The sequence below is a fragment of the Solanum verrucosum genome, unplaced genomic scaffold, assembly GCF_900185275.1.
Source record: "Solanum verrucosum unplaced genomic scaffold, falcon-dt-bn FXZP01000009.1, whole genome shotgun sequence".
Classification (NCBI taxonomy): domain Eukaryota; kingdom Viridiplantae; phylum Streptophyta; class Magnoliopsida; order Solanales; family Solanaceae; genus Solanum; species Solanum verrucosum.
The window spans coordinates 818,912-834,827 of record NW_026020231.1 but is presented as its reverse complement, the minus strand read 5'-3'; the positions used below and the strand labels follow the sequence as shown (position 1 = coordinate 834,827).

Below are 15,916 nucleotides of genomic sequence, written 5' to 3'. Positions count from 1 at the left end.
ATATGTTGGAACCTTAACAATTAATAGAGGTAGATGGTAAACTCACTACATTAATTACTGTTTTTAATAAGTATGTCAAGTCAAAATTTGACAAGTTAAAAGGAACGGTGGGAGTTTTATGTACTCATGTGCGTCCACTTTATATTATAAATAAATGTTTATTTTTAAATAAATATTTACTTTTGTTTGTCTAGCTGGTTTGAAAAATTAAAAGATGATTTATTACTTAAGTCCTAATTTATCTTTACTAATAAACATAGTCATTTTCCAATGCATTAGATTTATTATATTCAAAGGGTGATATACTGTCAAATCTTTCTATAACGTCTGATTTCTCCGAAATCGATCTTAATAAAATTACCCCTATATATATATATATATATAACAACACCTCGACAAACGTTTTCACTATAAAGAGGTTTGACTGTGGTAAATTTATCATTCTATTGATGGTTTTTTAAATGATATGTAAAATCAATATTGGACAAGTAAAAATGGACGGAGGAAGTACTCTCTTTGCCCATCTTTACATATCCACCATATTATTTTCGAATGTCCAACAATGCTTGTCTAATTTATAAAATCAATGAATTATTTATTACTTTGTGTCTATTACCCTTGCTAGTAAATAATGTTCATTTATCAATCTTTAGATGACTTATATTTAATAAAGGGTGATTTGGTAAATATTAATTCTATAATTTACTGTTTTTTAATCCCTACGCAAGTCAATAATTGACAATTATTATTAGACATAGGTTGATTTGGTGTACTAAAACAATGTTCTCTACTCTGTGATTACTACTCATATTTTGTTTGTTTAAGCTGACAAGTAATCAACTATGTTTTAATTCATTATGATTGGTGATTAATTTTAATTAGTGGGATCGACAATGAAAATGTGCTAATATGGTCAGACATTACAGCTGAAATTAAAATGTAATTACTAAAATCGAGGATGATGGAGTGTTGAAACTAGCTAGTTGACCGTTGACTATATGCTTAGAGAAAAAGCTGTAAAGTAATTTTTAACAAACTATTTAAGAAGATTACAAAAGCATCGAGACAGAGTGTGAACTCATGTGAAGGTAACTTTTGCTCTCTGCTCCATCATTCCCCGTTGACACAGTGTAAAACTTATTAATTTCCGTTCATTTTTACTTATCACATTTTATTTTGTAAGAGTTAATTTGATTAATGTTAAGATCTAATACTCCATATCATATCAGATCATATAAAAGGGGAGGGATGAAGTATATTACACTACGAGCAATCTTAAATTATTTAATTTGATTGCACTATACTAGGATGAAGGATGTTGAACAATTAAGGGTCGTTTGATGTGAAGGATGACATCAAATAGTTCTGAGATTAAATTATAGTAACGCTTAATTTGTTATTTGGTTGGCAAGTCTGGAATAACTTATCTCGAGATTAATAATTACTACCGGGAGATAGGGTATATCTATCCTTGGATGGTATAGTAAATGACAAAAATATTCCCTAAAATCCTTTTTATACATCACTTTTCAGATTTATGAAGAGCATTTTTATAAACAAATAAATTATTTTTAAAATTTATTATTTTGAACACATCAAATCCAACACTCCGTAAAAAGTAATCTTAGCATAACTTACCCCGTTATAACTAATTTCATCAATTCATAACTTGAATTCGTAGAGTCTTGATTAGGGTTCTAGGCTTGTTTTGGGAGGTGAAGTACTTTTTTGGTGTTTCAAACACTGGGATTTGGGAAAAGGGAAAAATATGTTTGGGTTTTCAAGAGAGTAGCACATGAAAGGCACTACTAAAGGCAATTGGCATGACCGCCGTGGGTGTCGCTGATTCCTCGATCTTCGGACTTAAACTTCATGCCATGACAAACTTTTTGGCAATAACAATTAACCCTTTTGGAAACTTGCATTTTACTTGCTTTGTAGAAAACCTTGGACATGCTTTGTCACAAGTTAGACTTAGATAAATCTTAAATATATATAAAATTCTTTAAAGTTTAGGTCTTTTTGTCTTAAGTTGAAGCAAAATTGATTTTCTTAGGTAAGGACCGTCTTAATAAGTTTGGAGGCCTAAAGTCAAATTTTATGAAGAGATTTTAATTTTTTTAGTTGACATATATAAATTGAATAATTATAATATATTCAGTGTAATCCTACAAATGAGGTTCAAAAAGATAGGTTATGTGCGGACATTATGAAGTAAAAATGTAAATTTAAATAAAAAAGTTAGAATAATAAAACTTGACTCAACAACTTGAAAAGTTTATATAATGATATCGAAATAATGTTGCACTGAATTAAGTTGATATAGTGGTGATTAGTTTTAGTATTTGAAATTTAAAGAAGATACCAAAAAATAAATTTGATCTTTTTATAAATATACAACAATAGATTTTGCATAATATGGAAAGTTTAACCGTTTGAGAGATTTTAGAATATTTAATGAGAGAATAAAAGTTGGGAAAGGGCAATAAAGAAAAAGTAAATATAGAATAATAATGTTGGTTCATGATAATCGTTATATATAAATGAGACAACAAAATAAATAGCCAAATAAGAAAGGATGCTACAATTACAAAACACTATTCTATTTTGCAATTATTAGAACGATCCCTATATTAAATGAGGTAAAATATTATTATATTTATATCCAGAAATTTCTTTTCAAATTTACCAATACACAATTTTTTTAAACAATACACCACACATATATATATATATATATATCTTTGGGAGAAAGGTGGAACCCCCAAAAAATTGAGGCTCCAAGCGATTGCTTTAGTGACCTTATGGTCAAAACGACCCCGTCATACGTGCTTGAAGTTCAAGCAAAATAATTGAATTTTAGTTGTGTATATTTAACTTTCAGCTATGATGTCTAAAATTAGGCTTTACGTATTTGAAGTTGTTTCGAAACGAATAGACTTGCGGTATGACTTAAATGACAGTCAAAAATCGAATATATGTAAGAGCAACTTTCACATATATCAAATATAAAAATCATATTTGTATGTTATAGCTATAGTTTGCATAATTGCGCTCCATAACAAATTTTATGTTTGCTATGGAGCTTTTGATTTGTATAATTCGCTAGATACATCCAATTTTATACAAATTGTTCAATTTTGTATAAATTCATTTATACATTATAATTTGTATAATTATAAGTGTATAGGACGAAAATATATGTATTTGTATTTGTATTTGTATATACATTTTTCTCTCGCTTTATACAAATATTTTATACATTTTATACCGAAATGTATAAAATGGTTAATGGTATACCGAAGCAGATGACAAAAACATGGGATGTTTGCTGCAAATTACAAATAAAATAAATTATGGCTATAACATTTAATTTGAATTAATAGTTTGCTAGTTCATACAATTTTCCCTTTATTTTATTCGTAATTTGCAGCAAACATCCCATTTTTTCTCTCGCTTTATACAAACACAAATGCATTTTATACATTTTATACCGAAATGTATAAAATGACTAATTATATACCGAATCAGATGACAAAAAAATGAGATGTTTGCTGCAAATTACAAATAAAATAAACTATGACTATAACATTTAATTTGAATTAATAGTTTGCTATTTCATACAATTTTCCCTTTATTTTATTTGTAATTTGCAGCAAACATCCCATTTTTTTGTCATCTGATTGGGTATACAATTAGCCATTTTATACATTTCGGTATAAAATGTGTTTGTATTTGTATAAAGCGAGAGGAAAATGTATATACAAATACAAATACATATATTTTCGTCCTATACACTTATAATTATACAAATTATAATGTACAAATGATTTTATACAAAATTGAACAATTTGTATAAAATTAGATGTATCTAGCGAATTATACAAATCAAAAGCTCCATAGCAAACATAAAATTTGTTATGGAACTCAATTATGCAAACTATAGCTATAACATACAAATATGATTTTTATATTTGCTATATGTGAAGTTGCTCTAAAATAAACTATGACTATAACATTTAATTTGAATTAATAATTTGTTATTTCATACAATTTTTCCATTGTAGGCTTCGGCCCAGAAAATAACTGACCCGGCAATTTATATAGAGCCCAATCTAAGTAGGCTGTAGGACCAGTAACAGCTAAACTGAGTTATTGACTTGTGAATGGGCTTTGCCTAGTAACTTCTTGTCGGGTCAGTATCAGGTCCAGTAAAATAGCGCAAAAAGCAAATAGATTTCCAAATTTGTCCTCCTTTCCCGCTCTCTCTAACGCAATTCACAATTCCAGTTCCCGCCAGATCCAAAATGCTTTTTACATTTATCCAAAACCCTAACATTCGAAACAAGTAGTAAAGTAAAATCCAAATCAGAGGAAGGAAGAGAGCAACAATCTTTAATCGACAATGAAGATCAGATCCATTAAGCTCAGAGAAGCTCACAAGAACAGCAATGGCGTCGGGTCATTCTGCTCGGTTTTATGGGATCAGCAGGGCGAACACATCGTCACTGCGTCTTCTTCTGATTCTTCAATTTGCATTCACGATGCTATTTTGCCAGCTAATCCCCCTAAAGTTGTTCGACAGCACAGAGATGGTGTCACCGCTTTGGCTCTCAGCCCTAATTACACCTGTCTGGCTTCTGGATCTATTGACCATTCCGTCAAACTCTACAAATTTCCTGGTATTTTCTCTCATCTCAAGTAGTTTACGTCCACTATTGAAATGGAAAGTAGAGTGATTTCATTTTAGGAACAAGGAGTTCGTTTTATTTCGTTTAGTTTTTGCTTGTTGTGTTCCTGATGGAGGCAAAATGAATAGTTAATCTTTAAGTTGACTAATTAAAGCATTGTAGCACATTAGCCACGGACCAAAAAAGGAAATCTATCTGACTTAGGGCTAATTTAGTACGAGTTATAAGGGATAACTAACCGAGATGAATTTTAGGCTGAGTTTTATCCATGTTTGGTTGGGATAAAATCATGGGATGACTTATCCCAATATTAGTTATCCCGTGATTGTAGTATTATTTTTATCCCCAATGTGGACAACAATCCCAGGATAACTTGTTCCCTTACCAAATGAGCCATTAGAGTTAACAAATTGAGTGGCATGCATAATATTTCTGAATTTTTTTGTAACTTGTTATGTTTTTCATATCATATCTATACCTGAATTTTGTGTTGTTTTTTCATGCTTCTATTTCCAAAACAAGAATGTTCAGGACAAATGATCAATTATAGTAATAACTTAAGGTGCTTTGGTTGAAAACTTTTCAAAATATTGATTTACATTCACTGATATATTGTACTAGTAATTCTCCTAAAGTCATTCTGGCAGTATTATTGTCCCATAGTCATCCTTACTAAACACTGCCAATCTTTCTGCAAATAAGTTGGTCCCTTCATACAACTGTTGTGTGACCACTGGTTCAGGAAACCACTAACCATGCAATAGTGTATGTGACAATTACTTGTGTTCCTGAAGGATGGTTATAATATAGTTAAGACACCCTTTCATGAGCTACATGTGAGTTCAGACTTGGAATCACACTATTTGTTAGTGGTCAACATCAGGTTGGACAACAGGGTTAGACGGTTAGTTTGAGGAGCTGATTTGCTTGCTCTGTTGTTTTATTTTCCAACATTTGCAGCTGCCAAGTATGATGAAGAATTTTAACATAGTATGATATGAAGAGAAGTTAAGGCTGCATTTGGTCTTAATTCATTAGGCACATACAAAGATTGTCCTTTTAAACTTTTTTTCTTGACCACAATTTTTAGGGCTGAATACTCAAATCAAATTCTGCTAACTCCTGAATAAATGTAGAATTTTAACATAGTATGATATGAAGAGAATTTAAAGGTGCATTTGGTCTTAATTCATAAGGCACGTACAAGATTGTCCTTTTAAACTTTTTTTTCTTGACTGCAATTTTAAGGGCTGAATATTTGAATAAACTCTGCTTGCTCCCGAATTAAGTTCTGTGAGAGCTCCTAGCAACCTTACTTCTTCTGCTTGAAGTAGAAAGGTTGTCCACATATCCTGCCCCACACTGCCCCTTCATAAAAGAAGACTGATGAAGAGAAATAAAGGAAAATAGTAGAAATATAGCTCAACTTTTTAATATCTTCCTGATCATCTTGATCTCATTTTGCTTTCTGAAGTCTTTTCCTTGATTTGGTTCTCTTCTGCCTCTGTGTATCTAATGGCTCAAGACATCATTGCTAGTTATTTATAAGAACTGATCTGGAGATATAGTTCTTTCAATACCTTAACAATTATTATCACCATGTTATTTTATATCGTAATCTCTGAAATGGCATGGAGTTTAAGATGTTGACTTGACTTATTTATCATATTAGTGTTAATGGAAGAAAAACAAAAAAATAATGGTTGAAAACTTAGTTTGATTGGGAACACATCACATCAAGGTTTAAAAGTTAAATGAATTTGCATTCTTGGAAGTTGTGAAATTAGAATATAAATGAATTAATGAAATGATATCAAACAGTTCAAAATGTCTCGAAACAGGAAGACTCATATAGATTGAAATGGAGGCATATACATGAATAGTTGTGACAAATTTGGAATATTTGTTTTTCTAGTCCAGCTGCTCATCGATTTGCTGATTGTGATCGTCATTTGATTTGTTTGTTGTCTTGATCTTGCATCAGCTGGGGAGTTCGATACTAACATTACTAGATTTACATTGCCAATACGGGCGCTTGCTTTCAATAAATCCGGAACTATGCTGGCAGCTGCTGGTGATGATGAAGGCATCAAACTTATAAATACCATTGATGGCTCGATTGCAAGAGTTCTTAAAGGACATAGAGGATCCATCACTGGCATAGCTTTTGATCCCAAAAGTGAATACCTGGCTTCAGTTGATTCAATAGGGACTGTTATGCTCTGGGAACTCCAGTCTGGGAACACAATTCATGTCTTAAAAGGAATAGCTCCTGTCATTGGTTCTGATTTTTCTTCTACGAATATAGTTAGCTGGAGTCCTGATGGGGATCTATTAGCTGTTCCTGGCTTGAAAAATGATGTGGTGATGTACGACAGAGACACTGCAGAAAAACTGTTTTCTCTTAGAGGTGATCATGTACAACCCATTTGCTTTTTATCTTGGTCACCAAATGGAAAATACATGGCTACTTCTGGACTAGATAGACAGATTTTGATATGGGATGTTGATAAGAAACAAGATATTGATCGGCAGAAATTTGATAACAGGATAACTTGTATGGTGTGGAAACCAACTGGCAATGCATTGGCAGTAATTGACATCATGGGAAAGTATGGGGTTTGGGAATCGGCTGTACCTTCTTCAATGAGATCTCCCACAGAAGATATTCCTGGTTTAAGTTCTAAAAGTGGTCATGGTCTTCTTTTCTATGATGAAGAGGAAGAAAACCCAAGTGTATCTGGTAGTTTAAGTGATCTCGGAGAAGATAGTCACAGTGAATCTGAACCATTCAGCAGAAAAAGATTACGCAAACAGCATAGTTATACTGATGATTGGGAAGAGGACACAAATGAAGAGTTGGAGTTACTTCCAAAAGTTGAACCTCGTAAGAAGGCTCCTCATGGTCACAGGGATGGTTCAGATAATAAAAGAAATAAGCTCAAGGATGTGCCAATTTCTACAGGGCCAAAAATGCAAGAAGCTATTCAGCCAGGCGCGACTCCGCAGCTGCCTGGAAAAAGGCGTTTTCTATGTTACAGCATGCTTGGCAGTATAACCACGATGGAGCATGAAGGATACTCTCACATAGAGGTATTGTGGCTTGTTTTGTTTTGCGTGTGTGTCTGTCTGTATTTCTATCCTACAACTCTACCCTCATTAGTTATTTTTGTTCTTATTATACAAAATTGAACTTTGTGCTTGTTTCCACTGCCATCTTCAATCGCAAGTGATTGTCTTTTAACTGTTTCATGGCTAGAATCTGTGATCATCAATTTGTCAACAAAACTAACAAGGGGAAAACAGCTAGTAATATTTGGTGCATGCAATGTTGGGAGGACAATTTATCCAATGTTTTATAGTTCTATATATGAATTATTTATTCAGCTAACATGACAACTTCAATGCAGATTGATTTTCATGACACAAGCAGTGGTCCCCGAGTCCCTGCAATGACTGATTATTTTGGGTTCACAATGGCTTCATTAAATGAAAATGGAAGTGTATTTGCAAATCCATGCAAGGGTGAAAAGAATATGAGTACACTCATGTATCGACCTTTCGGTACCTGGGCAAATAACAGCGAGGTTAGTGATTTACTATCATTCCATGTGTATATCAGGAGTATGTGTATGCCAAAATGTTTTGGGAATCTAGTGTTATTTAACTTATTACTTCAGTGACTAACTCTGATTTCCTTATGCAACATCAGTGGTCAATGCGATTTGAAGAGGAAGAAGTAAGAGCAGTTGCACTAGGAACTGGCTGGGTAGCTGCCATTACTAGTTGCAATTTTCTTCGCATCTTCACAGAGGGTGGCCTGCAGGTATATATATTCAGATATTGTTTCCTTAAGTTTTTTAAGTTGCTTCCATTTGTGTCAATAATAATCTCCCTTTGCTTCAGATTAACTGTTTTGTTTGATTTCATTCAATTTTAAGAAAGTAACATTTGTTTGTAATAGAGTTAATGGAGGTGCAGCTTGAATTTGTATTACTTCTTGACAGTTGTTTCCAGATTGTATAATGGATTGGTTTTTGATTTATCAATACTTTTTGATTATTTATATAAGTTGTGAAAATGGCCATTGTTTTAGCATCACCTGACTTAAGACACTCATCTTGAAATAGATGGAGTATTTCAAATGTCATAACAAATCTTTTGATTATTCTGGAAATGATAACTGAGACAGTTCTTTTTCTTTATTTGGATTGAAATACAAGAGGCATATTCTTTCCCTTGATGGACCAGTGGTTACTGCAGCAGGCTTTAAGGATGAACTTGCTGTTGTCACACATGCATCTCCCCCTCTTCCCTCAAACGAACAGGTATAGTTCATTATCATGTCATGTTGTTAATATCTTTTGTTTCACGTTATGTCAACAAGGCTATATAGTGGCTGTTTCTCTTCACTTTCACTGAACTTGGATTTTCTAGTCGAACGTAATATATGCAAGTATTATTTGGACTGATCTATTGATGACGATTGGAGAAGAGGTGGGCTGGTTTATTGATAATAGAGCTATTTGAAATCCCATACAGATTCTTGAATTTAGAGTCTTCAATATTCGTTCTGGAACACAACCTCGCCGAGGAAGACTTCCATTGACTCCTGGTTCCTGTTTGTCATGGTTTGGTTTTAGTGAAGAAGGACATCTCAGTTCTTTTGATTCAACGGTGAGAAAAGCATTGAGCATTAATTCTGAGACTATTGTTTTTTCTTAAGATCTTAATCAAAGTCGGTTGCTTAACTGCAAATATAGGGTGTGCTAAGGGTCTTTACTAATCAATATGGTGGCAGTTGGCTTCCACTTTTCAGGTATAATAACCTCCATGTTTGTTCACTAACTGCATTGATGTTACAGATCTTGTTCATTTACAATTTAGAAATTTCAGTGCCAGCAAATTGAAGAAGTCAGAAGAAAACTATTGGGTTGTTGGGTTAAACTCAAGCAAGTTGTTCTGTGTCATTTGCAAATCTCCTGACTCCTTTCCAGAGGTATAATGCTTTGTTGCTGTGTTTTCTTCCATATATATGATAACACCTTTCTAATCCTCTGGTTGTATTATCAGGCCACTCCTAAACCTATTCTCTCACTGCTGGATCTTTCATTCCCTCTTGCTTCATCTGACCTTGGATCAGAAATCCTGGAGAATGAATTTATAATGAATAACATGCATCTCCACCGGGTATGTGTATCTTAAGATTTCCTTGCAGCTTCCAGAAAAATCAGTGAAAATTCATGTTGATATGCCATTTGCTGGATTTACATTCAGATTCAGAGCACAATTGAAGAAATGGAAGCTACTGGTGAGGACGCCAGTTTGCTTGATGACGAGGCTTTTAATACTGAAGCTGCTCTTGATCGATGCATCCTGAGGCTCATCGCGTCCTGCTGCAATGGTCAGTTTTCTGCAAAGTTGGATGCAGCAAGTTTAGAGTACTTCAGTCTCCTACTTTTCCATTCTGTTTTCTTAAATTCTGATATCGGTTTCTCTCCCCTCTCTCTAATCAGGAGATAAGCTAGTGAGAGCTACAGAACTCGTAAAACTTCTGGCTTTGGAAAAATCAGTCAAAGGTGCTATAAAGCTTGTTACAGCACTGAAACTGCCAAATTTGGCAGAGCGCTTTAATGCCATATTGGAGGTATGGACTGTGACCTCCATGGAAGCATATGACTGTCATTTTGTTACTTCACATTTGTTATTCATGTTACATTGTATTTCTACAGGAAAGAATGAATAAAGAAACAACTGGTGGCAAAATTTCTGCATCTACTGAGTTGAAAGGTGATAACTCCTTTAATGCCCATGCTGCATTAACCAAGTCCCATGTTAGGGCTGAAAGCAGCAAAAGATTGGAATCACAGGATTCTCCATCCCTAAATTCCTTAGCTCCTTCTCATACGAAAAAACGACCTCTAGAGGAGCCAATCAAGGATGTAAACGTAGAGTCAGAAAATGCTAAAGCCAGAAAATTGGAAATGGCAAGGGAATTCAAAAATGCATTTGATATGAAGAATGTTAAGAAAGTGAAGGATGAAAAGGACAAGGTGGATGAAGTGAAAAATGCAAGAAAAGCAGATGAAGTGAAAAATGCAAATGAAGTGGAAGATGCACAAGATAAGAATGGAGAAGCCAACATGGTGACAGCACAACGCCCCTCTAATCCATTTGCAAAGTCATCGAACAACAAACCAAATACATCCTTGTTTGATTCCTTAAAGAAAAAGGTGAAAGCGGACAGATGATGCCTTTGTGACTGAAATGACTGGGCAAACTTGCTTGTTATAGAGGTTTTTGGTTGTATAATATTAGGGTTGTGGTAGTTCTTGTATCTATTTAAGCAAACACAATGTGGAAACAATTGACAAGACTCGAAATTTGAATCTGATAATCCTCACTATTTTGCAAATAAGGATACTACACCGTTAGGTTGCTACCATCCTGTTAGTAGTGATTGTTCAGTGTTACAACATCCCATTGCCCCGTTATTATGGTCGACAATTCACTTTGTTTTATTATTTGTGTGAGAAAGTTAGATGAATTTATACCTTAAAAAGATCAAATGGTGTGGATGACTATTTCTGAGAGATTATGTGATATTATGTCCTCCGTAGTTCTCATTAATTAAAAAATGAGGCCCTTAAAAATATGGAGGCATCAAGTCATTTTATCATTGAGCTGGCACTAGTGGGGGTAATTTATAGTAAAGGGATTTGTTTTTTAAAAGGGCATTTTTTATGATTTGAATAGTGCAATTCTCATATTGTTAATATACATATTTTAAAAAAATTATGATGAAATAACTATAGTAATTGCTTACATGATTAAATGCAAATATCAATTGGTAATAACTTTGATCTACATTTTAAAACAATTTTCACCACCTTTTAAAACAATTTTTTTGAATAGTTTATGAACATATAAATTATAATTTAAAATATCAAATTAATCTAATTTTATTTATTTTCCAAAATAGTTAAAATATTAAATGCCACTAGTATTATTCGTAATTTTTCCCATACCATTTACTATGATTTAACCACACTCCAATTTTCAAACAAGACGGGTATTTTGATGTTTTAATAGAGTAATTTCACACGCCAAGAAAATGAAGTGCTTACTCAATACAATCACACCTAACAAGAAAACCATCCATACAAGGAAACCAAAAGCCACAAAACGCACTTCTTCACACACAAAAAAAACGTATTTTCTGTGCTTCACGAATGGCTCAAGTCTCCATTTCGCTGCTTAATTTCCTCAACGACGGCGAAGACGACGTTATCGAACATGAAAACGACGTCGTAGAGGACCTCGACTCTTCTCCTTACTGGCCTCTCAGTTTCGGTGACTTCGATGTTTACGATCCCCCAGATCTCTCCGATTTCGCTTCCCGTCCCCAAATCTCTTCGTATTCTCGTCGGAGGACTGGTTTGGCCTTAAGCGACGATGTTTCAGAAGCTGATTCGGTTGTCACCGTCATGGACCGCGAGAACCAAGTAAACTTTGTTATGGATATGTTTCAGCAACGGGTCGAGCAATCTCAATCTTTGATCCGTGTGGTTTCGAACCCTGATTTGCTGCATGCGGACCCGGAATTGGAGACCGATTTCGGTTTGATTGGAGGAAATGAGTTTATGGGAATGAGTAGCTTAGACGTTGATTTTGGGCTAGGGTTAGGTTTTCGTGGGGTTACTGATAATTCTGGATTCCATATTGAAGATTGTGATGGCCCTGAACAGTTTGTCAGTGGATTGAGGGTTGTGGATAATGAATCTGACTGGGACCGTGATGACAACTGCGTTTCAGGCAGATTGTTCAATCTGGATGAAGTTGATGGCGATGACGAAGATGAGAATATTCGTGACAATGAGAGTGATGACCCGAGTCTTCGGCTGTGTTGGGGTTCCTTCCAATTGGAGGATCATAGGGATGTGAATGAGGACTTTGAGTGGGAAGAAATTGATGGAAGAGTTGATGAGAGAGAGATTCTAAGCATGTTCTTAGATGTTGAGGAGATATCTGAATCTCCTGCTCCAGAGGATAGAGCAAGAGAGTTGGAAAATTTGGAGTGGGAGTTTCTGTTGAATGTTCAGAATTTTGAGCCAGACCCAGAAATTACAAATGAAGAATTCAATTTCGGTCGTCATATGGATCAAGACGATTACAATTACACTACTGAGTATGAGCTATTGTTTGGACAGTTTGCAGAGGGCGATAACGGTTTTGTTGGAAGACCACCAGCTTCCAAGACTGTTGTTAGAGACCTTCCAACTGTGGCTGTGAGTAAAGATGATTTAGAAAAGAACAATGCTACTTGTGCTATCTGCAAGGATGAGTTGAATTTGGGAGAAAAGGCTAGACAGTTACCATGTGCTCATAGGTATCATGGTGACTGTATTCGGCCTTGGCTTGGGATTAGGAATACCTGTCCAGTTTGTCGATATGAGTTGCCCACTGATGATCCTGGCTATGAGAGGAGGAGAAGGGTCCAGACTACTCACACACTTGATCAAATTGATTGAAGGTATATTTTTTTTGCATTTATGTAGATGGCTTGACAACAATCAAGCCCAGGAGCACTGGGTCTGCTCTTTGTTGATATGATGTTGGAAGTACTTTTTGGTTTCCTTGAATTAAGATTGTTAATATACTAGATGATTTTGATGTCAGAACTATGTGGATGTCTTATTGCCCTGACCACATGTTTAAAACTCTTATATATGACGCAAGATCAGAGAAAGAAGGAATTGTTAGTAAGTTGATTTTTCATTGTAAGATTAATTTTACATCTTATAGATTGTATAAAGCTCATAGATAGTAACTTTACATATGAAGCAAGTTCAGAGAAACAAGGAATTGTCTATTTAATTTGATTTTTCGTTGTAAGATTAGCATTACGCCTTATAAGTTGTATAAAGCTCATAGATATTAAGACTCATTGATATTCATCAATCAGTCTCTGTAGATCTTATGTTTGAACCATGTAAAAGTACTTTCCAGTTTGGAGAGAAAAGAATGTTCCTTTTTTTGGCCAAATACCTAGATATCCCCTCAAACTTGCACGATTTGCATGTTAGACGATCCAACTTAACTTGAGACCAGATTGACACCCCTTTTTGACAAAAGTGTGTCAGATGAGCACCTCACACTTCACGTTGACATAGAAAGTAACGTTTATACTTACATTTGAGCACGTGAAAAGCTTTATGTATGATTTCTCTTCTAAAAAATCCCCCATTCCTCTAAAATTGCTGGTGACAAAATGAAAATAAAGAAAACACTAAGAAGCAAAAGGCTAGCACCATCAGATGCGTCCCGGTGAGACTCTTTTTCGGTGATGGTGAAGGTGATAGTTCACTGTCTGGAAACAAAGGGGAAAAGAGATAAGATGCAAAGGGTGGGTATTTTTTTTTTTTTGATGACAAGCAAAGGGTGGGTATTTTTTTCCGCCCGGAGAATTTTCATCCAGATCAGTTTGGGTAACAGCCTTCACATTCATATTCGCTATCCAAGTGACCCTAAATGGATTGAATTCAATACTTTCTACCACCATCTATTTAGAATGTATATAAATGTTACAATGTAGAAATGGAAACAAACCCTAAATCTAAGAACACCAATAAAAGATAGATAGATTGACACAAGAATGGAACTGATTGAAAACTAAGGCTCGTTGGACTTTGATAGCCAAAACCCTCAATTAAGGAATCCAAAATAAGCACCTAATCTTTTAGATACCCTCAAGAAGAAGAATTCCTCAAGCAAGCAATCATCCGTAGATGACCCACAAGAGGAATGATTCCTCTAGCAAACAATCTGATCAACATTGTTTAGCGACAAAAGCCATAGCCTCACTCTCTCAAGAACAGAAGTCAGCTTGAGCCATCAAAAAATGAATACTTTTGTCAGGTCTGATAACTAAAAACTAGGCTATGACTAGTGAACTGACGAAATCCATAAAATGGTCAGTGCTTGACACAGGAGTCAGCAAAAGAGTTGGGTTAAACATTGTGCTTTTAAGGATTGATATGAAGTTGAGATTCCATCAAAACATGTCCTATTCCTCTTTGACCAGATGCACCAAAAAATAGTTCCAGGGACCCATCCGCCAGATGCTCTTGATGGCCTTGCAAACTTTGTATGAGTTCCAGCTCCTATAAGTCTTTGGTGCTGAAAGGGATTACCGAAAAGAAAAACACGTTCCATATCTCCGAGGCTGCTGTATGATGGAGTAAGAGGTGGTTGACACTTCCCCTATTAGACTTAGACATGTAACATCTGTTTGCCAATTGTATTTTCCCTTTTCTAAGGTTTTCCTGGTCAAGCATGCTTCATGTAGAGCCTATCCAGGTGAAACAAATGACTTTAGTAGGTAGTTTTATTTTTCAAATTAGCTTCCATGGCCAAGATGGTGGGATAGATAGGATTTCGCTCTTTGACACATCATCAGCAAGTAATTTTCACGCGTCTGTTTTTGCTGACCATGTGTTTAAGAGACATTTTTGTTGATTTGAAGTATCTATTTGGTCACTTGTTAAGTTGGATTGTTAACTGGTAAATTGTCCCAAGTTTGAGGGGATATCTAGGGTATTGGCTTTGTTCTCTCTTTCTACAGATGTTTAAGATTGAAATATTCTTGCTTGTTTTGATGATGGATTCTCAGTTGTCTCTGAAGATTGGAATAGTTGGAAATTGAGGACCAAGGAGTCATTGGCGGTGAGAATCCCTGCTTAAAATTGAGCATAAATTAAATAGCAATCACTTTGGAAGATGATAAAATCGGATACTTGTTAGGGAATTCGGATTTTCCAAATATTTGAGAAGTCTAGCACTTTTTATCATACATGTCTATGCAGAAACAAATCTTTAATAGCAGCTAAGTGTGTTAGACCTGAGGGCATGTATGAGCAAGCTTGTGAATATGTCATGATAGTTTCTGATCCGAGCATGTCAATTAATGAGGCTGTGGATGGCTAAATAAGAACAAGTCTTGCACTAGTTCAATTTATGCATGTATTTTTGCTGTGTTTCTATTTAAGCCGTGTTTGTATTTTGTAGCTATCAAGATATCACGCCAATTTCATTTATACAGTTCCATGTACTATGCTTTAACGACCACACTGCAATGATCTAAGGATTATATGTCCTCATTGGTGCATGAAATTTAACAATTTAACTCATATTCTCTTTTCAGGACATTGTAGGTCTTGTTCATC

General features: G+C 34.8%; 3 protein-coding genes across 3 annotated transcripts in view; all 3 read left to right on the top strand.

The window, feature by feature from the left end:
• LOC125832506 (inorganic pyrophosphatase TTM1-like) overlaps window positions 1-15,916 on the top strand; it is a 164,024-nt gene that overhangs the window by 78,121 nt on the left and 69,987 nt on the right. The gene's annotated exons all lie outside the window — the stretch shown is intronic.
• Window positions 4,296-11,100, top strand: LOC125832502 (protein ENHANCER OF LHP1 1). The gene is made up of 12 exons (XM_049511659.1): window positions 4,296-4,682; window positions 6,676-7,784; window positions 8,102-8,278; window positions 8,404-8,517; window positions 8,915-9,019; window positions 9,234-9,368; window positions 9,455-9,510; window positions 9,588-9,690; window positions 9,765-9,881; window positions 9,969-10,095; window positions 10,208-10,338; window positions 10,424-11,100. Exons 1-12 carry the CDS (start codon window positions 4,406-4,408, stop codon window positions 10,940-10,942), a joined length of 2,970 nt encoding a protein of 989 aa, XP_049367616.1. The 5' UTR covers window positions 4,296-4,405; the 3' UTR covers window positions 10,943-11,100.
• Window positions 11,839-13,237, top strand: LOC125832511 (uncharacterized). Its single transcript, XM_049511674.1, has one exon. The coding sequence runs from the start codon at window positions 11,924-11,926 to the stop codon at window positions 13,220-13,222; it is 1,299 nt and encodes a 432-aa protein (XP_049367631.1). The 5' UTR covers window positions 11,839-11,923; the 3' UTR covers window positions 13,223-13,237.